Genomic DNA, 27,397 nt, shown 5'->3' with positions numbered 1-27,397 from the left:
TTGCCCTCCCTCCCCCTGCCCCTGCTAAGTACTGGGCCTGGGGCCAGTTGCATTTCTTGCCTGTCACATGGTTTCCCGGCTGAGCTGGGCCAGGGGAGGAGCAAGGTCCAGAGTCAAATCTGCTCTAAGCCCTGGGTTGACCAGAGAGGAGCAGGCAGACAGACGGGTCTGATCCCTCTCGGGTCCTCCAGCCATGAGGCTCCTCTGGGGGCTGATCTGGGTGTCCAGCTTCTTCGCCTTATCCCTGCAGGAGCCCAGGTCCTGGAGGAAGGACACTAGTGCTTGAGTGGGACAGGGCTGGTGATGGGAGAGCAGACATGGGGGACCTGATGGAGGAGCGAGGGATGGAGGGGCCCCGGTGGTGCTGAATGTGGACCCCTTCTTGTTCTCCCTAGGTTGCTCCTGTTTTCGCCTTCCGTGGTTCACCTGGGGGTCCCCCTCTCAGTGGCGGTGCAGCTCAAGGATGTTCCCCCGGGACAGGTAGTGACAGGATCAGTGTTCCTGAGAAACCCATCCAACTTGAATGCCTTCTGCTCCCCAAATGCGGACTTTTCCCTCAGCTCAGAGAAAGACCTCATACTCCTTAGCCTCCAGGTAACTAGCCTGCACTCCCTTCTACTGCTTCTTAGTGCCGCTCACCGTGCTCCCCTCTGTCTTCTTCTGAGTGTTTTGTCATCTCATTGGCCTCCCTGCCCTTCTCTTCTCCCCCCACCCCCCCCCCCTGTCGCCTTTCCTGTTTCTATCTCCATCTCTGGCCTTTTCCTTCTACTCTGTCTCTGACCTGCTCCCCCTCCCTCTCCCTCTCCTCACAGATCTCCCCAAAAGATGCAGAGACCTGTGGCCTTCACCGCCTCCTCAGTGGCCCCGAGGTCCAGCTGGTGGCCCAGTCACCATGGCTGAAGAACTCTCTGTCCAGAAAGACAGACATTCAGGGCGTCAACCTGCTCTTCTCCTCGCGCCGGGGGCACCTCTTTTTGCAGACCGACCAGCCCATTTATAACCCTGGCCAGCGGGGTGAGTCGGGCCCTGGGGCCTCTACCTTTGGCTCCCAGCCTGCGCGAGGCATGTTTGGCACCCCGTAAGTGAGACGGCCTGAACGTGCCGCACAGGAAGGCTGCTTGGCAAATATTTGTTGTCCTCCCCCTCACTCCCTGGAAGCAGTGGGGGCCGAGATCCACCCTTTGCAAATGGATTCCTGCTCACCTCTTGCTCTTCTCTCCCAGTTCGGTACCGGATCTTTGCTCTGGATCAAAAGATGCGCCCATCCACTGACACCCTTACGGTCACAGTAGAGGTGAGTCCCTGACCTCTGTGACCTTGATCAGCAGGGCTGCTGATCTGACCTCCCACCCATGACCATGTCTACTCCCACTGCAGAACTCTCATGGCCTCAGTGTGCGGAAGAGGGAAGTGTACGCTTCCTCCATCTTCCAGGATGACTTCATGATTCCCGATATCTCCGAGTGAGCTCCCCCGACCTGGTGACGGCCCCTCCCATGCCCGTCTCCTTTGGCTCTCTGCCTCCAGCACCCAGTCAGACCTCGAGCCCCCCTGACAGCTCTGGTTTTCCCCCAGTCAGTCCTCTGGCTCTCCGTGGGCCTCTTGCACAAGTGGGCTGAGTCCCTCCCCTATTTGTAGGCCGGGGACGTGGACGATCACAGCCCGGTTCTCAGATGGCCGAGACTCTAACAGCAGCACCCGATTTGAGGTGAAGAAATACGGTGAGAGCTGGAGACAGCACGGGATGAGCATCTCCTTTCCTAAAGGAAATAGGGATCGAAGGGGGAGGCGGTGGGGGCAGGGCAGGGGCAGGGAGGCGTAGGTGCCACAGCCCCGAGGGGAGGGAAGTCTTTGAAGCATCCTTTTACCAGTCTGACCTGTCACCCCTTCACCCTGGGTCAGTCCTTCCCAACTTCGAGGTGAAGATTGTTCCTGGAAAGCCCTACATCCTGACAGCGCCTGGCATCCTCGATGATATCCAATTAGACGTCCAGGCCAGGTAACTCCCTGCCCCACGGGCACCCAGGGTTCCCCGTTCGGTCTGAAGGAGCTGCGAAGCCCTGCCTCCCCTTGCCCCAGCGCCGCTCCGCCCCCCACCCCCCCAGACATTGGCCTTATTTCCTAGACCCGCCCTCTTCCCATTCTCTCCCCGGGCAGGTACATCTATGGGAAGCCAGTGCAGGGGGTGGCGTACGTGCGCTTTGGGCTCCTGGGTGAGGGTGGCCATAAGACTTTTCTCCGGGGACTGGAGAGTCAGGCTAAGGTAGGAAGGAGGGTGGGGGCGTAGGGGAGGGGAGGGGGGCGTGGGGGAGGGGAGGGAGGCGACAAATCTCACCCCAGGCCCTGTTTTCTTTTTTTGCCCCAGTTGGTAGATGGCCAGTGCCATATTTCCCTCTCAAAGGCTGAGGTTCAGGGTGCCCTGGAGAAGCTTCAGGTTAGCATCGCCGACCTCCCCGGGCTGCACCTCTATGTTGCAGCTGCCATCATCGAGTCTCCAGGTGAGAGGCTTCCCTGATCGTAACCCCAGCCCCCAGCCTCTGACCTCGAGCTGACCTCTGTTCTCCAGCATCGACACCATTTCCTGCTCTTACCCTCGTCTTGCACCCGAGGCCGGGACAGACCCAGGAGACTGTCTCTCCCCAGCTGTGTTTCTGGGTGGTTTCAGGAGAAGGTACCCCTTTCACCATCTCAGTTTTTTTTTCTTCACCCACCCACCGTCCATCCAGCAGACACGAGTTATACACCATCGGTGTGCTGGGTCCCCTGCTGGCCTCAGCACACAGAGATGAATACAAGATGGCCTGTGCCCTGACGAGTCTGAGGAGTTGAATGTCTCATGGGCAGGAAACACTCAAGCTCTCGTCTCCCCGGCTCTCCCGCTCCTCTCTCCGTGGCTCTCTGTCCTCCACCTCTCTCTGCCCCATCTCTTGCAGGGGGAGAGATGGAGGAAGCAGAGCTCACGTCTTGGCGTTTTGTGTCATCTCCCTTCTCCTTGGATCTTAGCAACACCAAGCGACACCTTGTGCCTGGGGCCCCCTTTCTGCTGCAGGTTTCCTCTGGAGGGGGTGGATGAGTCGGGGGTGGGGTGTTGTCAGGAGGGCATGGGGCCTCACTGAGCAGTCTCCTTTATCTGTCCCTCCCCCGCTCACCTAGGCCCTGGTCCGAGACATATCTGGTTTCCCGGCCTCTGGCATCCCTGTCAAAGTTTCGGCCACATTGTCTTCTGGATCTGCTTCTAGAGTCAAGGACCTTGAACAGAACACAGATGGGAGTGGTCAAGTCATTGTTCCCATCGTTACGTCGAAGTCCATCTCAGAAGTGCAGCTCTTGGTAGGTCCCACTCATGGGACAGGGTAGGGGAAGGAAAGAAAGGCTGGCCACCTTCCTGAGAATCCACGTCCCGGGCTGGGGGAAGAAGCCGGGCCCGGGGTCCTTGCTATTGACCCTACCCCTGCCCTGCCCCTCTTTCCAGGTGTCTGCAGGCTCCCCTCACCCAGCCGTAGCCAGGCTCACTGTGAGAGCCCCACCCTCAGGACACTCCAGGTTTCTGTCCATTGAGCGGCCGGATCCTCGACCCCCTCACGTCGGGGACACTCTCATCCTGAACTTACGAGCTGTGGGCGTCAGTGAGGACAGCTTCTCTCATTACTACTACATGGTGCGCAGAGGCTGGGCTGTCAAGGAGGAAGGGCAGGGTGCAGGGTGCAGGGAGGATCTCAGGGAAGAGAGAGCCCTTGGGGTGGAGGGAACGGTTTCAGGATTGGGGGTGTGCAGTGAAGAGGAAACCACTCTTGCCCCAGATCCTTTCCCGGGGCCGGATTGTGTTTATGACTCGAGAGCCCAGGACGGACCTGACCTCAGTCTCCGTGTTTGTGGACCATCACTTAGTACCCTCCTTCTACCTTGTGGCCTTCTACTATCATGGGGACATCCCCGTGGCCAACTCCCTGCGAGTCGACGTCCAGGCAGGGGCCTGCGAGGGCAAGGTAACTGGCATTCAGAGAGGTGGTGTGTCTGTGCGTTAGGGGGTTAAGAGAGAAAGAAGACAGTGATTGTGAGCCAGGCATGGATTTGGTTTGGGGTACACTGAGGACACACAGGGCTGAAAGAAGCTCTCCCCACTCTGACTGCCCCCTCCTCGCCTCTGCCAGCTGGAGCTGAACGTGGACAGCGTCAAGGAGTATCGTCCTGGGGAGTTTGTAAAGCTCCACCTGCAAACAGACTCTCCAGCCCTCGTGGCGTTGGGGGCTGTGGACATGGCTCTGTATGCTGTGGGCGGGAGTTCCCACAAACCCCTCAACATGGGCAAGGTTTGTCTAGACCCTCTGTTCTTGCCAACCCTCCCTCTCCTCTGTGGCTCATGGTCCTGCTGTCCTAAGCCCTGGACCCAGCCCTGAGGTCTCACTCAAGTTCCCCGCAGACCCCCCCCCGCCCCCGCCCCAGGCTTCCCTCAAGCCCAGGCCCCTGCCTTCTCACCTGGAGCTGAGTGGCCAATCTGGTCCCTCAACTTGTCTGCAACATCCCGGCCTTTTCTTGCCAGGTCTTGGAAGTTATGAACAGCTATGACCTTGGCTGTGGTCCTGGAGGTGGGGACAATGCCCTTCAGGTGTTTGAGGCAGCTGGTCTGGCCTTTTCTGATGGAAACCTGTTAACCTCAGCCAGAAAGAGTGAGAACAGAGGTGGAAGGGGAGTTGGGAGGTGGGAAGATCAGGAAGGAGGAGGGACCTCAGGGCCTAAGGTGGAAAGAGGATTGGTGGGAAGGGCCAGGCCAGGGAAGGGGGGCAGGGAGGGGAGGTGAGAGGCCATACACCCTACGCTTGGCTGCAGTCCTGCTTTCTACCAGGTCTGAGCTGTCCCAAGAAGAAAACCCGGAATAAGAGAAACGTGAACTTCCAAAAGGCGATTCACGAGAAGTGTGAGTTGTGGGTGCCTATGCAGTTCTCCACTTGGCCCAAGGGTCAGAGTGACAGGGTCTGCCTCTTGGCTGCGCTGCTCCTGAGTGAGCCCGTATATGGTATTTGGGGCCGGAGACCCAAGTTCTGGGGTTGAAGGTGGATGGAGGCTCTCTCCGTTGGCCTCACCCGAGTTCCTGGTCTCTCAGGGTGAGTCCTTGTGTATCTAAGAGGTCCAGGTGGGAAATGAGATGTGTCTCCATGGGGTTCCCCTGTGCCTACCCTTGCCTGGCCCTGCAGTGGGCCAGTATGCTTCCCCAGAAGCCAGGCGCTGCTGCCAGGACGGGCTGACGAGGCTGCCCATGATACGCTCCTGCGAGCAGCGGGTGGCTCGGGTGCGGCAGCCGGCCTGCCGGGGGCCCTTCCTGTCCTGCTGCCAGTTTGCTGAGGACCTGCGCAAGAAGTCCCGCTCCAGGGGCCAGGTGGGCCTTGCCCGAGGTGAGGCTCTCTGTGGGGCTGGGGGACAGGCAGGAGCCTCTGGAAGGGCAGAATGGTTCCCCTCCTCACTCCCCCCCCGCCACTCTGGTCCCCTAGCTCTGGAGGTCCTGCAGGAGGAGGACCTGATGGATGAAGATGACATTCCTGTGCGTAGCTTCTTCCCGGAGAACTGGCTCTGGAGAGTGGAAAAAGTGGACCGCTTCCTCCAGTGAGGGGGTGTGGTGGGCCTGGCCTTGGCTCTGGGCTGTGTCTGGGGCCAGCGCAGGCTGTGACGGGGCTTCTTGCCTTTCCCACCACAGATTGTCCCAGATGCTCCCTGACTCTCTGACCACATGGGAGATCCATGGTGTGAGCTTGTCTGAAAGCACAGGTGAGAGGCCCCTGCCTGGACCTCAGGCCACCCTGCCCCCCGCATCTCCCCCCGGCCTAGGCTTCCTACTCAGCCCCTTGTCCTTTGTACCTGACTGGGGGCAGACCCCTGGGGGAGGCACGTGCTGGGGCAGGGAGGCTAGGAAGTGGAGGCGGGTGGGGGGCAGAACTGGGTCACCCCCCCGCCCCTCCCTTCTGGGACCCTGTGGCTGTGACACCCCCAGGCCCCTGGTCTCTGCCCCCTGTGTTACACACCACCCCCCCATCCGCCAGGCCTGTGCGTGGCCACGCCGGCCCGGGTCCTAGTGTTCCGTGAATTCCACCTGCACCTCCGCTTGCCCCTCTCCGTCCGCCGCTTTGAGCAGCTGGAGCTGCGGCCTGTCCTCTACAACTACCTGAATACAAATCTGACTGTGAGGCCCTGCGGAAGCCTGAGCACACAGGGGAGTGGGTGGGAGCTGGAGCAGCTGAGGGCAGGGTGGGGGGGAGCCCAACCGGCCTGGGGCTCTGGCCATCCCCCTCTTCCTGCATCCAGGTGAGTGTCCACGTGTCCTCCGTGGAGGGGCTGTGCCTGGCTGGAGGTGGAGGGCTGGCCCAGAGTGTCCTGGTGCCTGCAGGCTCTGCCCGGCCTGTTGGCTTCTCTGTGGTGCCCACGGCGGCGGTGGCTGTGTCCCTGAAGGTGGTGGCTCGAGGATCCTCGGACTTCCCTGTGGGGGACGCAGTGTCTAAGGTTCTACAAATTCAGGTGACTGGAGAAGCCCTGATTCCAGGCCCCCAAGCTCCCAGATTTACAACCCCCCCAACACTGCCCCTGCCCTGTACCCTCTCTGCTAGCCAGGGCAGAGGCCCAGCACCCAAAACCAATGCCTTGGTCTGTTTACATCTTCTCCAATTCTGATTCCACTCTGTCTCTGATGCTTGAACTCCGTGTCCTGGGGAATATGCACTGGGAGGGGCAGGCCGTAGTACTGTGTGACCCCTCACAGCCGTGTTTCCCCTGAGACAGAAAGAAGGGGCCATCCACACGGAGGAGGTTGTCTATGAGCTCAATCCCCTGGGTGAGTGGCCCCCTCCTCCAGCCACCAGTGTCCTAACGGGGTTGTAGGTGGTGGGGGGTTATGGGCAGCCAACCAGATGGCCAACTTCCCCCCTCCCATCCAGACCTCCGAGCCCGGACCTTGGAGATTCCCGGCAACTCTGACCCCAATATCATCCCAGATGGAGATTTCAGCAGCTTTGTCAGGGTTACAGGTGGGCGTGTCCTCCATCTCTTCCCAGCGGTGCCTCATTCATGTGGCACCCATGGACCCCTGTTTGATGCCATGGTCCCGTGATTCCCCAGACCTGCTCTCTGATCCTTAGCCCTCCGTCTCCCCTATAGCCTCAGATCCATTGGACACTTTGGGCTCGAAGGGGGTCTTATCACCAGGAGGCCTGACCTCCCTCCTGAGGCTTCCCCAGGGCTGCGGGGAACAGACCATGATCTTACTGGCCCCCACACTGGCTGCTTCCCGCTACCTGGACAAGACTGAGCAGTGGAGCACACTGCCCCCCGAGACAAAGGACCATGCTGTGGATCTGATCCAGAAAGGTTCTCGGCACAGGGGCAAGCAGGCGCGGGGCTGGGAGAGGGCAGTTCAAGGCAGAGGGGCAGCCTGACTAGCTGGAAGGGAGAAGGAATGGGGCGCCTGATGGGAATGCGGAGTGTGGCCTCGGGTACACGTGGTGGGGGAGTGAGTGTCACCTCAGCAGCTGCCTCTTGTCCCTAAGGCTACATGCGGATCCAGCAGTTTCGGAAAACAAATGGTTCCTACGGGGCTTGGTTACATCGGGACAGCAGCACCTGGTGAGGCTGGGAGAGTGTTTCCAGGTCTCTGAGCGGGGCCAGGGCTGCGGGAGGGGGCGGAGCCAGGTACGGTGGGAGGGCGAATAACCAGGTGCCTGGGCGAGTGGGGATGTGTCCCCTGTGGGTACTAGTCGCTGTCCCCAGCCATCCTCTCTCCCCACCAGGCTCACGGCCTTTGTGCTGAAGGTGCTGAGTCTGGCCCAGGAGCAGGTGGGCGGCTCAGCTGAAAAGCTGCAGGAGACGGCCAGGTGGCTGCTGATGCAGCAGCAGGCCGACGGGTCGTTCCAGGACCCCAGCCCGGTTTTACACAGGGCCATGCAGGTGTGGGGCTGGGAGGCCGGACAGAGGAGCCCAGGTGGGAGGGCACTCCCCGCCCCTCCCTGCTCCTGGATGACCTCTTCTTTTCTACCCCCTTCAACTAGGGGGGTCTGGTGGGAGATGACGAGAATGTGGCGCTCACGGCCTTTGTGGTCATTGCCCTTCAGCATGGGCTGGCCCTCATGCAGGATGACATTGCAGAACAGTTGAAGCAGAAAGTGGTAAGGGTACCCGGGTGTCTGCCCTTTCCTGGCCCCCAGCTTCCCCCCTTTCTCCCCAGCAACCCAGGTGTCCAGCTCTCTGACCTTCTTCCCCGCTTTCTCCTAGGAAACCTCCATCATCAGAGCAAATTCCTTCTTGGGGGAGAAAGCAAGTGCTGGGACCCTGGGTGCCCATGCAGCTGCCATCACGGCCTATGCCCTGACCCTCACCAAGGCTTCTGAGGACCTGCGGGACGTTGCCCACCGCAACCTCATGGCCATGGCCCAGAAGATCGGGGGTGAGAGCCAAGGGGGTCCTGGCAATGAGCCTGGGTCTTGGGGGACCTGGGACCCCTGAGTGTGCCCAAAGGGAGAAATCGAATGAAGACCTCAAGAAGAAAGCATAAGCAGGGATAATTGGGGTAGCATCAGAGGGCCAGGCAACTAGGGCCCAACCCCCACTCTCCCTTCACTTCCAGATAACCTGTACTGGGGCTCAGTCCTTGGTTCTCAGAGCAATGCCGTCCCACCAACCCTGGCTCCTCAAGGCCCAACAGACCCCGTGCCCCAGGCCCCGGCCGTGTGGATCGAAACCACGGCCTACGGCCTGCTTCACCTGCTGCTTCGGGAGGGCAAGTCACAGATGGCTGACCACGCTGCAGCCTGGCTTACTCACCAGGGCAGTTTCCAAGGGGCGTTCCGCAGCACCCAGGTAGGGGCTGCCCAGGGGCTCCGGGGGTGGGTGGTCCCGAGACTGAGGGCCTGAGTGCCAGCTCACCTCCCCAGGACACAGTGATGGCCTTGGACGCTCTGTCTGCATACTGGATTGCTTCTCACACACCCGAAGAGAGGGAGCTCAACGTGACTCTCAGCTCCATGGGCCGCAGTGGGTTTAAGTCCCATGAGCTGCATCTGAACAACCACCAAATTCAGGGGCTGGAGGAGGAGCTGCAGGTGAGCCCGTCCTTCACCTGGCTTGCCATACCCCTTGGGCCTATGGTGGCCAGGCCGGAAGCCGACCCCAGGCCCCCCCTACCCTTGTGGAATTCCCATGGCAATTTGGCCTGGTGTCCTTGTGGGAAGACCAAGTATGCCACATGACCTGGAGAAAGTCACTTAACCTCTGAGCTTCATTTTTCTCATCTCAAAATTAATATATGCAGAGTCTACCCAGCAGGGTTTTTAGGAGGCTGAAGGGAGGTAGCGCACGTGGAGGTGTCAGCTTCGTGAGTGTGTGAGGTGGGAGAGGAGGAGAGGTGGTTTTCAGGGAGGAGGTGGATTGGAGCAACTGCGTGCCCTTGCATGCCTCTCTCACATCCCTTTCCGTTCTCCGTTCCTGCAAGTTTTCCTTGGGCAGCAAGATTAACGTGAAGGTGGGAGGCAACAGCAAAGGGACCTTGAAGGTGAGAGCCGGCAGCACTGGACACCTGGGACCCAGCACGGAGGGGCCGTGGTCTTGAGTGGGAGGCCTGAGGGTGGAGATCATGGGGGAGGGAGGAGGGGGAGACGCCTCCAGGGTGGGCGGCCCCCCTGCTGTTCTGGGGCTTTCCCCCTCACTCTGATGTCTGCCCTCTCTGGGCACCTGTCCTCTCCTTTCCCCCATCAGCGCTGATGGCGTACACACCCAGCACCTCAACCCAGGCCTCTCTCCTGAGCCACAGGCCCCACATACCACACAGCACCCCAAACCCCTCTTCCTCCTGGGTCCCCTCATCTGACCGACAGGGCCCCTTCCCCACAGGAGCCCAGTCGCTGCTCTGGAGGCCACCTTCGCGTGCCCATCCCAGCCCTTCCTTATAGCCCCGGCAGCTTCTCCTCCACTCCCCTGCTGCCCGGGGCCCTTGTCACTTGTTTCCTAAACTCTGCTGAGACAGTGTTAGAACTTCTCCCTCACCCGTGTCTCACCCTTCTGATCCATTGTGCACACTGCATGACGTCAGCCTGCTGAACACTGGTTAGACTAGCCCTGGAGAAAAGTCAGACTCTTCCACCCACCTCCCTGGCCAGACAAATCCACGAATCTACACAGATCTCCTTGCCTTGAATGTCCTTCCCCTCCTTCCCAAGTGACAAACTCATTCTTCTTCTGCAAGCTTTGGCCAGAAGCCTTTCCTGAGCTTTCCATTCCAGCCTCTTCTGGGCCCCGTGTAGAGTGTTTGACCCTGAGGGCAGGCCCCTGCCCCCCCCCCCCCCCCCCCCCCCCGGTCTCACTGGCTAACACAGCCCCCTGGGCCGTCCACATTTATGGACTGGTCAGGAGGGATGAGTGGTGCTGAAGGCCTGGAATCCCTCAGCCTAGGCGATGCCCCAGGGGTGGCCCTGGAGAAAGGTCTGGGCCCCACATGTCCCCTGTTCTCGCCCCTGTTGAGTTAGATCCTTCGCACCTATAACGTCCTGGAGCTGAAGAACACGACCTGTGAGGATCTTCAGATTGAAGTTACGGTCACGGGCCACGTTGAATACACAAGTGAGTGTCGGGGCTGGAGGCCGTGGGGCCCCAAGGGGGCCGGTGCCAGCAGCCAAGCCGCACCACCACCCCTGTGCAGGGGAGGCCAACGAGGACGAGGAGGACTATGTGTATGAGGACCTTCCAGCCAAGGACGACCCAGGCGCCGGTTCCCGGACTGTGACTCCCCTGGAGCTGTTTGAGAGGCGGCGGAACCGCCGCAGGAGGGAGGCCCCCAGGGTGCCCGACAACCAGGAGTCCAGAGTGCAGTACACTGTGTGCATCTGGTGAGTGCGGGGGGCTGTGCCCCACACGGGGTACTGCTGGGCCCGGAGACGGGGGGCAGGGCAGAGGCCGGGGCTGGGCGTCTGCGACTCAGAGCGTGCGGGCCCCGGACTTGTCTCTCTGCAGGCGGAGCGGCAAGGCGGGGCTGTCAGGCATGGCCATTGCCGACGTCACCCTCCTGAGTGGATTCAGCGCCCTGCGTGCTGACCTGGAGAAGGTGCGATCAGCGACCTGGCGGGGATCCCTTGTGCCCCCAGGAGCCCAGCTCCATCCCTGAAGCTCTCCCAGCCGCTGAGCCTGGTCTTGTGCAGGGCCCGGGGCCACCTCCATGTCACCATCTGTCCTTCCCCACAGCTGGCCTCCCTCTCTGACCGCTACGTGAGTCATTTTGAGACCGAGGGGCCCCACGTCCTGCTGTACTTTGACTCGGTGAGCAGGGAGGGGCGACACGGGGAAGGACGACCCTGGGTTTACTGAGCACGGCTGACCTGAGAGAGAACTTGAGATGTGAGCAGGGAGACAGGACGAGAGTGTGCCAGAGCAGAGAGGGGCAGGCCCGGGAGGCCGCCCTGCCTGCGGGGTGATGGGGGCCGAGCCTCAGATGCAGCTCGGGGCTGGTGCCGGTCCGCAGGGAAGGACTCGGTGAGCCATTCATAAAGCTGAATTTACTCAACTTGAGGGCTGCCTTTGTTGTTCATTGTTGACCTTCCTTAGTCTTTTTGGTTTTTGTTTTTGATATTGAAGTGTATTTTCTCTTATAAAGTGATGATCAGAGATGAGTTGCTTGCCATTATTTGGCTAAAACAAAGAATCATCAACCCTCAGTTGACCCTCAAACATTTTCTAAGCATTAGCTATAATCTCTTGGAGAAAATGTGAAAAAGATGTATTAATACTATAACACCTTTAGCCAGATGTGGGGACTGTCGAGGAAGCCTCCCCTGCCCAGTGCTTGCAGAGGGGCCAGACCCCGTTAGCCTGAGAAGCCAGGCAGAGGAGTTTCATTGAATGCAATGGAAGATGAGAAGCCAGGAAGATTTTGGGCGAGGAGTTGACTTAAGCAGTGGGGCTCGGGAGGGAAACTGGCAGGGTACTGGGCTGGACGGACCAGCGTGGGCGTGAGGAGAGGGGTCTGGGCCTAGGCCGTGAGTTGCAGGGTCAGGGAGGGTGGGCAAGTGACAGCACCTGCCGTTATGACACATAAATGGGGGGGCTGGGTGCATTGGTGACGAAGCAAGGCCGTCAGGGGGTGGGGTTGGGCTTCGGGGGGCAGGCAGAGTGAATTTGGAGAACTTACGTGTCCCACAGTAATCCTATTGCAAGAATGAGGCTGAGTGTTTAATAATCTAAAAATCTAATTTAATAGTTTAATAATCATCAGCCTGGAAGGGTTTGGTGAAAGCCAAGGAGCGGTTGAGACGACCTCGGAGAGCGCAGAGGACCGGAGAGCCAGAGTCAGGGGCTGCGCCTCTGGGGAGGGAGAAGAGGGATGGTCAGGCCTGACGAGGTCAGCACCAGGGATGGCCGGAAGCTAACACGGAGCTTAGAGAGTTTCGTGCAGAATGTGTCCATGATATGAGACTCTGCCTAGGGCACTGAAGCCTGGGACAAGGTCACTGTCTGGCAGTGACATCAGCAGAGACCTCGGGGAGCAGTTTTTAGAGTTCCGGCGGCCGGAAGGTACTAGCATGTGAGAGACACTGGAGATAAGACCAGAGACAGGTCAAGGACATGCGGCCAGTGGCCTGCAGGGCCCAGGGGGTGCGCCCTGACGTCCCCTCCCCACCCCGCCAGGTCCCCACCTCCCGGGAGTGCGTGGGCTTCGGGGCCGTGCAGGAGGTGGCCGTGGGGCTCGTCCAGCCGGCCAGCGCGGCCCTGTATGATTACTACAACCCCGGTGAGCCCTTGGGGGGCACTTGGCAGGTTTGGAGTAGGTGTCCCCATATGGGACATCAGGAAGTGGGGCAGTGCCGGGTGGCAGGGGTGTCCTGTGGCTCCTTGGGACGGGGGAGGCAGTGTTGTGGGGGAGGGCGTGTGCTCTAACTGCCCTCTCTCCTCCAGAGCGCAAATGTTCTGTGTTTTACGGGGCCCCCACTAAGAGCAAACTCTTGTCCACATTGTGCTCTGCTGACGTCTGCCAGTGTGCTGAGGGTGAGAGCCGGGGCCGGGGCGGGAAGCCGGTGAGGCTGGGGCCTACGCCAGCTCATCTGTGTTGCTCCCCCCCCCCCCACAGGGAAGTGCCCTCGGCAGCGCCGTGCCCTGGAGCGGGGGCTGCAGGACGAGGGGGGCTACAGGATGAAGTTCGCCTGCTACTACCCCCGTGTGCAGTACGGTCAGTGCCCTCCCCCGCCGCCCCGGCTCTGCACTTGGGCCGTGCCTCGTGACCGCAGGTGGAACAAACCCGTGCTCCCTTCTCTTAAACGCCCTCATAGGCTTCCAGGTGAAGGTCCTTCGAGAAGATGGCAGAGCTGCCTTCCGTCTCTTCGAGACCAGAATCACCCAAGTCCTGCACTTCAGTATGAAGGGAACGGATGGGCCGGTGGGGCTGGGGGACAGAGGGGGCCGAGGTCGGGGTTTGCAGCCCGGGTGCCCAGGATAGCGGACATTCGGAGGCTGAGCTCCAAGCCCCTCAGCCTCTTGGAAGCTCTGGGCTTGGCCATAAATCGAAAAGCAGTCATACGTCTCTGTGAGGAGCAGTGAGGGCTCGATGGGAGGCTCCGGGCCCAGCCCCCAGCCCCCACTGGCCCTGTACCTTCCATTCGCCTCTGACGACTCCTGTGTACCTTATCCTCCCAGCCAAGGACACCAAGGCCACTGTCCATCAGACCCGAAACTTCCTGGTTCGAGCCTCTTGCCGCCTTCGCTTGGAACCTGGGAAAGAATACTTGATCATGGGTCTGGATGGAGCTACCTTTGACCTCAAGGGAGAGTGAGTTCTCTGGGCCCCTCTGTCGCTTGCTCTCCTCCCACCTCATGAGGGAACGGATCCCCAGCGTGCAGACCCTGGCCCGCCGGAAACCGGGTGCCCATCCCCCCCAGGCCTGCTGACTGCCCTTCTGCCTCCGCAGCCCCCAGTACCTGCTGGACTCGAACACCTGGGTAGAGGAGATGCCCTCTGAACGCCTGTGCCAGAGCACCCGCCATCGGGCAGGCTGTGCGCAGCTCAGCGACTTCCTCCAGGAGTACAGCACTCAGGGGTGCCAGGTGTAAGGCCGCGCCACCCCCTCCCCCCCGCCCGGGGCTGCCTGGATGGTCACTGGGCCCGGCCCCCCGGACACGGCCCGGGCAGGCCCAGGGACTCAATAAAGGCCTTTGGCAGCAGAGCGTCAGTGTGTGTCTCCAGGATTGAGAGCGATGCTCCACGCGCCCCCCACCCCTCCGCCAGCTTCTGAGGCCAGGGTTTGCGTCATCTTGGGCTCCCAGAGCCTGGGTGACCCTTGGGGGTGTCACTCCCAGACGATTCCCTGGGAGCTCAGTCCATTCTAGAAGCGCCCTGAGCGGACCTGTGACCCCACAGCCTGCACCCCAAGGCTCCGGAGCCACAGCAAGGCCTCCCTCCACAGCCCCGCTGTTGCCAGTCCCTGCGGCCTCGGGCGTGGCTCGAGCTGAGCCTAATGCCGCCACCCTTTCGGCCACGCGTTTCCCGCTCTGCCCCTGTGCGGCTGGGTGTTCTGGGGTCTCTGGCCCGTAGCTGACGTCTGGTTTCTTGAAAGCAGACAGTTGCCTCTCGATCTTACCAGTGGTTAGGGAACTTTCCCCAAGTTGCGCCATGACTTCAGGGTGGGGTTTGATACACCAAAGAGGCCGCTGTTCTACTGGGCCCACCCTCCCCACCTGCCTGCCTCGCTCTCGCCCGTTCGGTGGCCCCCGCTGGGTCTCCAGGGCTGACTAGAAATCCAGCTAGAGAAGTTGGCCGAGATCGGTGTTGACGGGAAGCGGAGTCCGTGCACCAGCCTGCCAGCCGATCGGACAGCCGCAGTTCGCGGGGCTCTCCCTCCATGCCATGCCCTGTGCCAGGTCCCTGGCCCTGAAACGTGTGCTGTTCGGAGCTGTCTGGTCCTGTGGGGCACCTGACCGAATCTGGGGGCAGGGAGAAGGGGAGGGCTTCCTGGAGGAGGTGGCCTCTGACTTGGGTTCTGAAAGCTGAGGCATCACGCATAGAGAGGGGGTAGCTGAGGGCCTGTGAGGCAGACGGGCGGAGAATATGAAAGGCTCAGAGGCCAGGGGGCAGGACAGGGCCCATCTGGGGGCACTGCATGTGATTCCACCATGTCCGAGATTTGGATTTGGAGGTGGGGTGGGAGAGCTGGGGCTGGCGGTGTAATCAGGTCAGTTGAGGAAGGTTTGTTCACATTCAGGCCAGCTTTCCCGGTCACTCTTCTTTCCAGTGGAGCCCCCTCCCCTGCCTTGCAACTCAGAGAGGTTCCGTGTTCCTGAGGCTTCCCGGGGCTATTGTCTCCATGGCCCTGCGGCGACTCGTCACATCTCTGTCCCCGAAGCTGGCCAGCATGGGGTGGCCAAGAGCCATTTGTGAGAGCCAGGCACTCAGCTGCAGTCGTGGCAGGACACGGCCTGGGTCTGGGAGGTCAACTGTGAGGCAGGGGATTAGCGGTGGCTGCCTAACCCTCGAAATGCCACCCTGCTCTCTCCCTCCCAGCCCTGGGCATGGGTCCAGGCTGAGCCCGAGCCTCTCCCACCAGGACCCCCAGCAGTTACTTCCTCAAGCTGGTGGGTGGCACAGCCAGCATCTCGATTCAGGGCCTCCAGCCACATAGCCTGTGCACTCTGGGTAAAAGCTTGGGGGGCGGGGTGGGGGGAAGGTCTACCCACTCCTGGGTGCCGGGATCAGTTTACAGAGCCAGGGATGGGGAGTTGGGGGATGATGTGAGTTTTAGGTCACCTCTGATCCCTTTCCCCCACCCCCAGGTAGCCCAAATCTCTCACTGAGCACTGTCACCCCTTTGGCACGATCTCTCCGAAAACTTTGAGCCTCTCAGCTGCCTCCTCACCCATGAAAGTGGTTCCTGATTGCCCTACTTGGTCCATGGGACCCCACCCCTTATGGCAACAGCTCGCAGGATAGGGCTGGACCTCCTGATCCCACTGTGGCTCTTGGGCTCCTTCCTGGGGACTTTGTCATCGATGGGGGCATGTTCAGTCCTGCCGGGAACCCTCTCGACCTGGGGCTGGGCCTGTAACCTCTGGACTCTGACCCTGGAGGCAGTCCCATCCCGCCTGCAGCTGGGAACAGAAACAGCAGGGGCAGAGGGAGAGGGGAGAGTTCGGCAGACGCGGAGGAGGGAGGAGCCGCGTGAGGAGTTGCCTCCTTTCTGCAGTTTTGGCCTCCCCCCCACCCCGTCCCTGGCTTCCAAGGCCACCGAGGCCCCCTCTCCTGCTCTCTTCAGTTCTCTGAGATGCCCCTGTATTTGTACAGTAATTCCTCTTTTTGGCTCAAGCCAGCTCGAGTTGGTCGCTTTCCTTGCAACCAAAGAGTATATGGAGTACTAGTAAAAGCTCCAAACCGGGGGGACCATATCGCTCTTCATCTTCAACTTTTGAGATGGGAATGGGGCACGGTTAATAGTTACACTGGGCCTACAGGCATAAACTGGGGTGCTCCAGGCAGACCAGGCCATACGGTCAACCCGTCTGTAAGTTAAAAGAAAAACACGCAGGCCACTTTCATCCCCTTTCACCCTCAGGCAATCCCGGGGAGCTGGTGAGGCAGGGCAGGCCGTTGTCTCCGAGATAAAGCAGGAAGCTCCTCCACCGTGGGGTGGCGGTGGGAGAGGGCTCAGGCCCCAGGGCGGCCGCGTTCTCCCGCCTGGCTGACATGAGGCCAGGAAACCGATCCCGGCTGTGGGAGAAAGGTCACGGCCGCATCCCCCTTCCTTTCTTCTTGATGGATGAAAGGCCGGTTCTCTGACATGTGGACTCCACAAGGCCAGGGGGGACTGGTGCCCTTCCAGGATACGTGGGCGGGGCAGTGGGCAGGGAGCCGAGAGAAGGAGTCAGAGCAGCAAGATGGGTGCAGGGGCCGCCGACACTATAAGTGGCCCAGCCAGGGCCTTGCCTGGGGCTCTGGCCATGCTCCTCCTCGGGCTGCTGCTGCTGACCGTGCTGGCTGGCGCCCGCCTGCTGTGGAACAAGTGGAAGCTCCGCAGCCTCCACCTCCCGCCTCTTGTGCCCGGCTTCCTGCACCTGCTGCGGCCCAACCTTCCCCTCTACCTGCTGGGTCTGACCCAGAAACTGGGGCCCGTCTACAGGCTCCGCCTGGGGCTGCGAGGTGTGTCTGCCCTGGCCCCCCCCCCCGCCGGCCCCGCCAAGGAGGGGAGGCCGGGTCCCCTCCCTGCTGACGCCCCACTTTGGCCCTCCCCCAGATGTGGTGGTGCTGAACTCCAAGAGGACCATCGAGGAAGCCATGATCAGGAAATGGGTGGACTTTGCCGGCAGACCCCAGACAGCGTCCTGTAAGGGTTCCGGGGCGGTTCTCGAGGGAAGAAATGGGCTGGCGGAGGCAGGGGAGGTCAGGCCCGTGGCTTCCTTGGTCAGCTCGACCCCTCTCCTACTCGCAGATAAGCTGGTGTCTCAGCACTACCAGGACCTCTCCCTCGGGGACTACTCCCTGCTCTGGAAGGCTCACAAGAAACTCACCCGCTCAGCTCTGCTGCTGGGCCTCCTTGACTCCACGGAGGGGCTGGTGGAGCAGCTGACCCAGGAGTTCTGTGAGGTGAGGGTGCACTCCCGCGGTCGCCCCCGCCCGCTTCCCCTGTCCTGGCAGCTCGCCGGCCCGGCCCGGCCCGGCCCAGCCGTTTAGTCCCAGCCCCTTCTCTGCAGCGCATGAGAGTCCAGGCCGGCTCCCCTGTGGCCATCCAGAAGGAGTTCTCTCTCCTCACCTGCACCATCATCTGTCACCTCACCTTTGGAGACCAGGTCAAGGTTCCCTGCCCTCCATATGCTGGGACCCTTCCTTAGCCCCTCCCTGACTCTCTCTCTCTCTCTGGTCCTCAACTGAAACGATTCCCTCTTTTTTGGGGGGGGCAGGAGGACACCTTAGTACATGCCTTTCATGACTGTGTCCAGGACTTGATGAAAACCTGGGAGCATTGGTCCGTCCAAATTTTGGACATCGTTCCCTTTCTCAGGGTGAGGAGGTGGAGCCCAGACTCGCCGGGTCCTGGGAGAGAGACGGGCTGGGGGGACAGGCTTCCTTGCCGGTGGCTATACCGTCTTGCTCCCTGCCCCAGTTCTTCCCCAACCCAGGCCTCCGCAGGCTGAAGCAGGCCTTGGAGAACAGGGACCACATGGTAGAGAAGCAGCTGAGGCAGCACAAGGTGGGAAGGGTGTGTGTCCCCAGCGCCCCCGTAGCCCACAGCCTGGCATCCTACTGCCCCAGAGCTGGGCAGGTTCTTCAGCATCCGGGACCTGTGGCTCCCCTGAGAGCCTTCTCGCCAAGCCAGGCGCTGAGGCCGGCCCCTCCTCCCCTCCACAGGAGAGCATGGTGGCAGGCCAGTGGAGGGACATGACTGACTATATGCTCCAAAGAGTGGGGAAGCCAAGAGCAGGGGAGGGCCGTGGACAGCTCCTCGAAGGACACGTGCATATGTCTGTGGTGGACCTGTTCATTGGTGGCACTGAGACCACGGCGACCACCCTCTCCTGGGCCGTGGCCTTCTTGCTTCACCACCCTGAGGTGCACCCTGGGGGTGGCCTGGCTGGGGCCCCGGGACCCCAGCTCACTGCCCTCCCTCCCCCCACAGCGTGCGAGGGCTGTGTTCACCCCGGGGCTGGCTTCTCCTGATCGGCTCAGATGCTTGGGGGGGGGGGGGGGAGGGGGTCTGCTCCAGGGGGCGGTTCAGGGTCCTGGCCCCAGACACCAGGTTTGCTCCCATTTCCCAGATTCAGCAGCGACTGCAGGAAGAGCTGGATCGTGAGCTGGGCCCTGGAGCATCAGGCTCCCGAGTCCCATACAGAGACCCCACACGGCTGCCCTTGCTCACGGCCACCATTGCCGAGGTGCTGCGCCTGCGGCCCGTAGTGCCCCTGGCCTTGCCGCACCGTGCCACGCGGCCTAGCAGGTGGCTCCCGAGGGCGGGGGATGAATGCGGCCAAACTGGAGGTGGGGGGGAGGGGAGGGGTCCTGGAGGCCTCTGACTCCACCCTCCCCTCAGCATCTTGGGCTACGACATCCCCGAGGGCACGGTTGTCATCCCCAACCTGCAAGGCGCCCACTTAGACGAGACGGTCTGGGAGCGGCCACACGAGTTCCGGCCGGGTGCGTGGCGGGGAGGGCGCCTGCGGCGTGGGGGCGCCAGAGGCCGGTCCCTGCGGCTACAGAACCCCGGGTTCTGTCCTTGTGCCCACAGATCGCTTCCTGGCCCCCGGCACCCGCCCCAGAGTGCTGGCCTTCGGCTGCGGGGCCCGCGTGTGCCTGGGGGAGCCACTGGCGCGCCTGGAGCTGCGCGTGGTGCTGGCGCAGCTGCTGCGGGCCTTCACGCTGCTGCCGCCTGCCGGCGCCCTGCCCTCCCTGCAGCCCCGGCCCCGCGGCGGCGTCAACCTCACCGTGCGGCCTTTCCAGGTGCGGCTGCAGCCCCGGGGCGCAGGGGCCCGGGCGCTGGGCCAGCACCCGTGACGGGGCGGGATGCACGCCGGCCGCACGCATGCCTCAGTTTCCCCTTTTATTACTCCCCGTACAAACCCCTGCCCTCCCCCCCTGTAAACATGGTGCTGTGAGATCGCAGATGGAGAAGGCTCCCTCCGGTGGCTGGACGGTGACGGTGGCCCCGGGCTCCTCTCTGAGCGCGACCCCTCAGTGCTCGGCAGTCATTCTGGGGCGCCCGAGAGGCGAGCGGCGGTCAGCCTCCCTGGGCCGCTGGGGGCCGGTAGCTTCTTGGCCTCAGCTTCATTTCCGTGAAGGGCACAGAGAACTCGAAGCCCTTCCAGTAGTACCAGCTCACCCCCTGGGAGGAGATGTCGAGACAGAGTCAAAGCCACACATCCCATCTGCTCCCACCCCTGCCCCTCTGGGGAGATGGTTCCCAGAAATCAACGCCTCTCCCACCCCCCACCGACTTCATGATCCTCAACTGCCAAGGCCTGAGGCTTCATCTGAGCTGGCCCTTTACGTCCAATAAATCGTGCTCATGTCTCCCTCAAGATAACTTGGCGAGATTGGCGTTATTGTCCCATTTCACAGATGAGGGTCCTGAGGCACCAAGCGGCTGGGGAGCTTGTCCTGTCACACCCCAGCAGGGTGAACCCCCTCCCCCTCCACCGCCCAGCTCGGTGCTGCCTCCCAGGCCCCTCACCTGGTGGTCCACTGTGCTCCCGTAGAGCCCATTGAGGTTGGCGTAGTGGCAGTTCTTGTACCACCAGGCCCCGTGGTACGACACAGCGCAGGAGATGAGCAGGTTGTTGGGGTCTCGATCCCGGGCAGAAAAGACACTGCCACTGTGGTAGGTCATGGAGTCGCCTGGACAGGTGTGAGAGGAGCAGTGAGGGCCTCCCCGCCCCCTGCCCCACCTCCCCAGCCGCCCCCAGGCGCACCCCTAACCTGCCGTGCCATGGTAGCCATCCAAATGAAGGCGGTAGTAGTCGGCCTCCGAGTCGACCCGGAAGGAGTCGTACTGCGCGAACACGGCCTCGTCCCCGGCCCGCAGGTCCACGCGCATGGAGTAGTCGCCGGTGTCTGTCAGGCTGTGCAGGGCCTCGTTCCCTGGGGGCAGGGGGAGTGCTCTCCTCAGGGTCCTGGTGTCCACAGGGTCTCCATCCCTTCCCTGGCCCCCGGCCCTGTGAGGCACTCACCCAGCCAGAACTCCCCGGAGATGTTGCCAAAGCCGTGGGCGTAGTCCTCCCAGTCCCTCCAGAAGTCCGTTTGTCCGTCCACGCGGCGCTGGAACACCTGGGAGGCGGGCGGAGGCACCGTCGGCCTATGGCTCCTGGCACAGCAGCCCCTGCCCCGGGCAGACCCCTGGGCTTCCGGGTGCCACCCACCAGCCAGCCGCCCCCATCGGTCTCCATGTCACAAAACACGTCCAGGGGACGCTCGCGGTTGCCATTGAGGAAGATGGTGGTGGCCCTTGAGGTGCGGGCTCCGTTCTGCACCTCCTCCCCACAGTCCCGAGGGAAGGGGATCGGAAGTCCACCTGGGGGAGAATGAGAACGAGGGGCCGGTCCTTTTCCCAAACCCTAGACCCCTGCTGCCCGCTCAGCCGCTGACCCAATTTGTCCCGGTGCCCAAATACCAGTGGTGAAGGAGGTGGACACAGGCGGCGTGAGGCTCTCGCCCCACATAGCTCGGAGCCACACGCCGTAGCGGGTGGAGGGGAAGAGGCCCAGGAGCTGGTGAGAGGTGATCCCTCCTGGGAGCAGGAGCTCCTGTGGACAGACGACGAGCAGGTCAGGGGACGGGGAGCCCCGCCGCGAGAGGCAGAGGAGGGGGCAGCACCTCCTGGAATGGAAGCTGGGAGGGGAGGTTGGCCAGTGAGGGAGGGATGGGGGCACCTGGGTCTGTTCACCAGGGGTGTTGAAACTGAGCAGGTAGCTGGTTGGAGGGACTTGGGGCTCAGTCCAAGTGAGTAGGGCCGTGCGGGGGGTCACTTCCTTGGCCTCCAGGTCCTGGGGGGCCTCCAACCCTGGGAGGGGAAGGTGGGAAGAGAAGATGGAGACAAGGCCCATCCTAGCTCCCTTGAGCCTCCCCCCCCGTGTCGTGCACACCTCCCAGGCTGCACCTGTGGTGAAGCTGATGCTGGCTGGGGACGTGAGGTTGGGGCCCCGAAGACCACGCACGGTCGCTGTGTAGTTGGTGTGGAGCTCCAGGCCACTCAGAGGGTACTCCACAGCACTGCCCGGGGCTGAGGCCTGTAGTGAGGGGGCTGGGAGCGGGGTGAGCATCAGCATCTGCCCCCCTTCACCTTGCCGGAGCCCCTGCCCCCACAAGTCCCCGCCAGAGGCCTCAGCCCCGCTCACCCCCTGAGGCTGTGACACGGACGTTATACTTGTCCACAGGGGCCTGGGGGGGCTTCCAGTGCAGCAGAGCCGATCCCTCCGTCAAGTTCAGCGCTCGAAGCTGGGTGGGGCCGTCAGGAACTGGGAGAAGGGGGCGGCTCAGAGCCGTCCCCTGCCCCCCTCTTCAGCCCTCACCTTCCCAGGCTCTGCTGGCCTCTGGTCCACAGTCCGAGAGCCTCTCACACCTTCCCCCTCCCCATTCATCCCCCCCCCCACCTCCCGCCTGGGGCCTAGTCCATCTCACCTGTGGTGAGGGAGCCGGTGAGAGGCTCACTCTCCTCAAAGCCGCGGACAGAGACCACGGTCACCTCATAGTGAGAGCCCGGGATCAGCCCTTTGAGTTTCTGGGTCTGCGCGCGGCCGTCCACCTGCACACTCTGCGGCTCACCTGAAAACGCAGTGGGCTCGGCAGTTCGCCCCCGGAAGCAAGCAGGGTGAGCAGAGCGCAGGGGGCAGGAGAGGTGAGGGCGGACAAGGACATGGGCAAAAGGGTGAAAGAGTGTCACCTCCATCTGCCAGCTGGTAGGAAACTTTGAAACTGTCCACTCTGGATGCTGGAGGCATCCAGCTGACCTGGGCCGAGGTTTCCCCGATTTCGCTGAACTGAAGGTCACGGGGGCTTTCCAGAACTGCGGGGCGGGGTGTGCCGAGGAACGTGGGTGAGGGCACGGCGCAGGGAGGCTCCCACCCCAGGATCCCCACCCCTGCCTCCTCCTGGGCCCCAGTGACTCTAGCCCTGCTCACCACCCCTTTCCTCTAGACCCAGGAGAGGAAGTCTCTGTAGATGCCTCCCAGCCCTCCACCACTCACCAAGCTTCCCTCTGGCTGAGGCACTAGGTCCTGCCCTACAAAGTACAGAGACCCCTCACTTTGGGGCAGCACACGAAGGTGCCCACTGTGGGGTCTTACCTGGGCTGAGGGTGCGGGCCGTGCCCTGGATGCTGTCGGCCTTATGGGGCCCACGCAGCCCATACAACGTCAGGCTGTACAGGGTCCCCGGGTGCAGGTCCCGGAGCACGGCGGAGCGCCGCGACCCCGGCACCGTCAGCTCCCGCTGCTGCAGGGGACGCGGGTGCGGCTCCAGGGTGCTTGGGGATGGGACCCCGAAGCGGAGCAGGAAGGAGTCAAAGGCCTCCGAGGGGGCCTCCCAGTTGAGCCGCAGGGAACTGGTGGTCACATCGGTCACTGACAGCTGGGACAGGCGGGGTCCTGGCTCCCCTGGGGTCAGGCCGGCAGGAGCAGGCCCTGCACAGAGCGGGTGGGAGACAGAAGCACACCACTTCCGTGGCCTGGGGCAGGGCTCTGGCACCGCCCCACCCCGGCCCTGAGTTTCTCATCCGTGAAATGGAGGTAGGACTCAAAGTGAGCAGGTGTGCGTAGAGCCGAAGGCTGAGGGGCACCCTTCCTCCTTCTGGGGCCCTCCTCATGTTCTTTCTCTACAGTCACCACGTCCGGTCACCCCCGTTAGCCCTGTCGGTCCCAGTCCAGAGGGGGGTGAGGCCTAGATAGAGGGCCCTGGCCTGCCGGTACCTGTGGTGCCCTTGGCTGAGACAGGCCCCAGGCGCTTCCCTTTGTGGAGGCCGTAGAGGAAGAACTTGTAGGCGGTGCTGGGCTCCAGGCCTGACACTTGCACCTTGTTCTGGTTGCCGCCCACGAGCAAGGCCTGGGGCTGCCCATCTGTGTCCTGATACTGGACCAGGAAGGACTCAAAGGGGCCCTGGGCCACACTCCATGAGAGGCGCAGGGAGTCTGGGGTTGTGTCGCTCACTGCCAGTGTCCTTAACTGGGGCCCTGAGCGGGGCTCGGGGGCCTCTGTGGCTGGGCGCCAGGGGGCTGCGTGGGAGAAGCCTGGGGGAGAAGCTGAGCAGCGGGGGACTGAGGCTCTCCTGGCACCTTCCTTCCTGTGAGTCTGCCATTTTCCTGCCCTGGCACTGAGTCCTGCCACCTCTGGGCCCCTCGGAGCGCCAGCACTGTGGCCCCATCACCCCTCTGTGGGATGGCTTGCTGGATCCGTCCCACACTCGCTTCCCTTTCTCCACCTCCACAGCCTCTCGTGCCTCACCTCGCGGTGCTGGTCACTCCCTGGGGGGGGTGTCAACACCTCCCGGGGAGGAGGCCCCTCCTTCAGCGCCCCTTGCCTATGTCCTTCTCCAGTTATTTTCCACTTGCGAGAAAAGGCTCCTGACTCATCCACAGGCAGGGGTTTGCCCCCATCTGGTAAGAGCCGCCTCAGGAGAGGGACGGGGTGGAGGTTGGGAGGCCGGGGCCGCTGTCAGGGCCTTGCCCTGCGCCTGCCTCCACGGATTCCTCGGTCACCCCAAAGCCGGCCGCTCCGCACTTTCCTTCCTTTCCGAGCCCTGGGCGGGCCTCCTTATGCCCCAGGCCCACTCCTGTTGGTCTCTTCAGGCTCCTGCTCACCTGTCACTCCCAGGACGGAGATGGGGCCCAGGCGCTGTCCTCCGTGGATCCCATATAGCAGAAACTTGTGTTTCCTACCAGGCTCCAGGCCCTCTATGGTGACTGCCCGCTGGTCTTTGGCCACAGGCACTGCCCGGGGCTGCCCAGCTGGGTCCCTGTACTGGACCACAAAGGAATCAAAGAGGCCCTGGGCCACCGTCCATGAGAGGCGCAGGGAGTCTGGGGTCTCATCTGTCACTGTCAGCTCCCCAAGGCGGGGTGGGTGCTCCAGGGGAGCTGTGGAGAGAGCAGGAGGAGAAACTTAGTCAAGAGCTACCTCTACCACAGCCCTGGCGACTTCTGGGAGGCATGAGGGTCTAGGAAAGGGTCCCTGCAGTGTGGCTTCAATCTGCCCAAAGGAAGGACAGCGAGCAGCTCGATCTCTCCTCTGGAGGCCACTGCCCTAAATCCTTCCTGCCCCCACTCCCTCCCTGCTGTGATCAGGGTGCAGTAAATGCATAAAAGATCACCTTGTAAGATAGGGCCCCTGGGGGTGTAAGAAGGGCCTCAGTTTCTCCCTGGCCCCTGACCCCCGGAGCAGGAATGTGGCTGGAGCCCAGAAAGTCTCCCGGAGTGTATCTGGGTTGTCAGGGAGACACCCCCAAACACTAAGAGCTGGGCTGGGCAGCCAGCCAAGCTGATGGGCTCCCAGAGCTTGGCCATGACCTCCCCCTTCCTTGCTATCAGCCCTGGCCATCCTTCTACCCACTTCCCCAGCCCTGCACTACCACCCCTGGACCAGGGCAGCAGGGTGGGGCAGCACTGGGAGAATGGAGGGCAGAACGCAGAAGAGACTTGCCTCGGTGGGGATGGGCGCTGGCTGATGGGGTCAGAGAAGCCTGTATCCACTCCCCATAATGGGGGCTTAGGGAAGAGAATTACGCAGTCTCAGGGTCCCAGGCCCCAACTGACCATGTGCTCCATCCCCATCTGGCCAGGATGACTCATGGTCCCGGGAGTGGGGTAAGGGTCAGTGACCCACCTCCACCCTTTCCTCAGGGGGGCTGAGTAATGGGCACAATGACACCAGATTTTTCCATAGTCTTTCTGCAGCCAAACCCTTCCATATTTTCCACCTCCTGCCTCAGCTGGGACAGACGGAAGAGAATGGGAACATTTATGGAGTGCCGATCCGTATTTATTATGCCTACGCAGGTACGGAAACTGCGGTTCGAGGGAAGGAAGTGGCTTGTCTGTGGCCACACCACCGGCAATCGGAATTTGAACACAGGTCTGCTTGGCTCCAAAGACTGAATTCTTTTTATGACATCAAGCAGTCAGTGAATGAAGGGACTAATGCATGTAACATACTTAGAATAGTGCCTGGCATGTGACTGAGACTCAGTAAATGTTTGCTTTTGCTGCTGCAAAGGCTGAAGGCTGGAGAATAAAGGCTAAAGGCATGGATAGGCCGGGGGGGCGGCCAGCTCTGGGGGCACAAGAGGAGGCAGCTCTAGAAAAGGTGTGGTGGAGGGCTGGGGCTCACCTGTGGCGCCATCGGCGGAGACGGGGCCCAGGCGCTTCCTGCCTGCCAGCCCGTAGAGCAGGAACCTGTACTTCCTGCTGGGCTCCAGGCCGGGGACGGTGACCTCGCGCTGGTCTGCGGCCACAGGCACCACCCGGGGCTGCCCGTCCCTGTCCTTGTACTGGACCACGAAGGAGTCGAATTCACCCTCGGGGACCGTCCACGAGAGGGTCACGGAGTCCGGGGTCAGGTCCACCACGGTCAGCTCCCCGAGGCGGGGAGTTTTCGTGTCTGAGACTGCAGAAGAGGGAGGGGTGTGTGGAGAGTGACAGGAGACTGACGGAGCCCCCTCAGGGAGTTGTGGCTCTGGGAGCTGGTCCCGGGAGCTGGCACGGGGCGGCTGGGCCACATGGCAGGAGGTGGGGCAGCAGAGGAGTAGGGACAAAAGACAAGCCAGGGGAGAAAGCAGCGTCTATCGGGATGGAGAAAGAGCAGGGAGAAGGACGAGAGTGAGGGCTAAGTGGGGAGCTCGGGACCTGCATTTCCCCGGCCCTAGTCCACAAACGGGTGCGCGGGCCCTGCGGCCGCGAGGGGGCAGCACGGAAACAGGAAATTCTGACTGTCACCACAAGGGGGCGAGGCACATCCAGGAGGCTCTAGCACCAAAGGTGGCCTCCCGCCTCCACTCACGGGTCTTGGCCTCTGCAGACACTGGGCCCTGGCGTTTCTCATCCTGGAGGCCGAAGAGTAGGAACTTGTACTTGCGGGCCGGGTCCAGGCCCGAAATGCTGATCTCACGGAGGTGCCCACCCACAGGCACCGCCTGGGGCTGGCCCTGCACATCCTTGTACTGGACCAGGAAGGAGTCGAAGAGGCCCTGGGCCACCGTCCACGACAGGCTCACTGTGTCGGAGGCCACGGCTGCCACAGCCAGCTCCCCCAGGCGGGGGGCCACAGGGCGCTCTGCGGGCTGGGAGGCTGGAACAGAGCACAGGAGGCTGAGGGGTCAAAGGCGGGACCCTTTGAAAGAGTGGGACTGCTTTCCCCAGACTCTGAAACAAATGTTTTGTAGCAAGCTCTTCTAAAGTGCTTAATGTGTCCCAGGCATGGCTGTAAGCAGCTCACACAGTGGCACACGTGTCCTCACACAACATACGGAGTAGGTGCCGTTAGTATTATCCTCCCCATTTTGCGTGAATCTGTGGCACAGAGAGGTTAAGAAATGTTCGTGAATTTACACAGTCAGTACATTCAGAGCAGAAATCAAACCCAGAGAATCTGGTTCTGCAGCCACGTTCTGAGTCACTAAAATACCCTGTTGGGGAGCCTGAGGAGCCCATAGATGAATAAGCAAGTGTAAGAACACAGGTAAAATTTATGAAGCACAACGCACATGCCCACTGACCGTGAACACAGTCTCCATCATCCTCACTCAACTACAGAATGAGGCAGGATCATTGGTGCCATATGGGAAAGGAGACGTTTCTAAAGGACCATCTGTGAGGAGTGCTGAGATCCAAGGGGAAAGCAAGAGAAAATGGAAGGAGACCTTGGGGACAGTGGCCCGCCCCCACTCACCGGTCACGCCCACGGTGGACACGGGGCCCACGCGCT

General features: G+C 61.9%; 3 protein-coding genes across 7 annotated transcripts in view; 2 read left to right on the top strand and 1 right to left on the bottom strand.

Moving 5' to 3' along the window:
* The first annotated feature begins 108 nt into the window (after window positions 1–108).
* Window positions 109–14,178, top strand: LOC112816085 (complement C4-B-like). The gene is made up of 41 exons (XM_025862445.2): window positions 109–258; window positions 396–594; window positions 813–1,014; window positions 1,224–1,294; window positions 1,378–1,463; window positions 1,639–1,721; window positions 1,903–1,999; window positions 2,158–2,263; window positions 2,366–2,498; window positions 2,934–3,049; window positions 3,154–3,330; window positions 3,473–3,658; window positions 3,801–3,986; window positions 4,152–4,310; window positions 4,541–4,667; window positions 4,844–4,915; window positions 5,193–5,390; window positions 5,487–5,598; window positions 5,690–5,760; window positions 6,033–6,172; window positions 6,295–6,504; window positions 6,766–6,817; window positions 6,921–7,010; window positions 7,141–7,350; window positions 7,530–7,605; window positions 7,770–7,926; window positions 8,028–8,144; window positions 8,251–8,422; window positions 8,603–8,835; window positions 8,910–9,077; window positions 9,467–9,526; window positions 10,497–10,590; window positions 10,670–10,856; window positions 10,981–11,071; window positions 11,209–11,283; window positions 12,649–12,751; window positions 12,916–13,005; window positions 13,088–13,186; window positions 13,287–13,370; window positions 13,651–13,783; window positions 13,923–14,178. Exons 1-41 carry the CDS (start codon window positions 194–196, stop codon window positions 14,062–14,064), a joined length of 5,229 nt encoding a protein of 1,742 aa, XP_025718230.1. The 5' UTR covers window positions 109–193; the 3' UTR covers window positions 14,065–14,178.
* Window positions 14,179–16,903: 2,725 nt separating this feature from the next.
* On the top strand, window positions 16,904–20,015 carry CYP21A2 (cytochrome P450 family 21 subfamily A member 2). 5 transcript variants are annotated; one of them, XM_073884972.1, is made up of 10 exons: window positions 16,906–17,140; window positions 17,235–17,324; window positions 17,430–17,584; window positions 17,692–17,787; window positions 17,899–18,000; window positions 18,102–18,197; window positions 18,347–18,547; window positions 18,754–18,932; window positions 19,026–19,129; window positions 19,221–19,618. In XM_073884972.1, exons 1-10 carry the CDS (start codon window positions 16,942–16,944, stop codon window positions 19,484–19,486), a joined length of 1,488 nt encoding a protein of 495 aa, XP_073741073.1. In that variant the 5' UTR covers window positions 16,906–16,941; the 3' UTR covers window positions 19,487–19,618. The 5 variants fall into 5 exon arrangements, with proteins under 5 accessions (XP_073741071.1, XP_073741074.1, XP_073741073.1 ...); XM_025862539.2 differs by having other exon boundaries at window positions 16,909–17,140; window positions 18,102–18,188; XM_073884970.1 differs by having other exon boundaries at window positions 16,904–17,140; window positions 19,026–20,015.
* TNXB (tenascin XB) overlaps window positions 19,710–27,397 on the bottom strand; it is a 41,704-nt gene continuing 34,016 nt past the window's right edge. The window contains 19 exon segments of the mRNA XM_073884836.1: window positions 19,710–19,814; window positions 20,163–20,326; window positions 20,408–20,569; window positions 20,659–20,755; window positions 20,848–20,999; window positions 21,099–21,231; window positions 21,358–21,488; window positions 21,585–21,728; window positions 21,823–21,942; window positions 22,106–22,249; window positions 22,368–22,490; window positions 22,771–23,106; window positions 23,392–23,831; window positions 23,901–24,075; window positions 24,280–24,555; window positions 25,805–26,255; window positions 26,349–26,361; window positions 26,410–26,761; window positions 27,362–27,397. The exon segment at window positions 27,362–27,397 is cut by the window's right edge and continues 4 nt beyond it. Of these exon segments, the coding sequence (XP_073740937.1) occupies window positions 19,710–19,814; window positions 20,163–20,326; window positions 20,408–20,569; window positions 20,659–20,755; window positions 20,848–20,999; window positions 21,099–21,231; window positions 21,358–21,488; window positions 21,585–21,728; window positions 21,823–21,942; window positions 22,106–22,249; window positions 22,368–22,490; window positions 22,771–23,106; window positions 23,392–23,831; window positions 23,901–24,075; window positions 24,280–24,555; window positions 25,805–26,255; window positions 26,349–26,361; window positions 26,410–26,761; window positions 27,362–27,397 (3,554 nt within the window).

The sequence above is a fragment of the Callorhinus ursinus genome, unplaced genomic scaffold (genome assembly GCF_003265705.2).
Source record: "Callorhinus ursinus isolate GAN/ISIS: 27379988/994484 unplaced genomic scaffold, GSC_fseal_2.0 scaffold59, whole genome shotgun sequence".
Classification (NCBI taxonomy): domain Eukaryota; kingdom Metazoa; phylum Chordata; class Mammalia; order Carnivora; family Otariidae; genus Callorhinus; species Callorhinus ursinus.
This window is presented reverse-complemented; position numbering and strand designations above follow the sequence as displayed.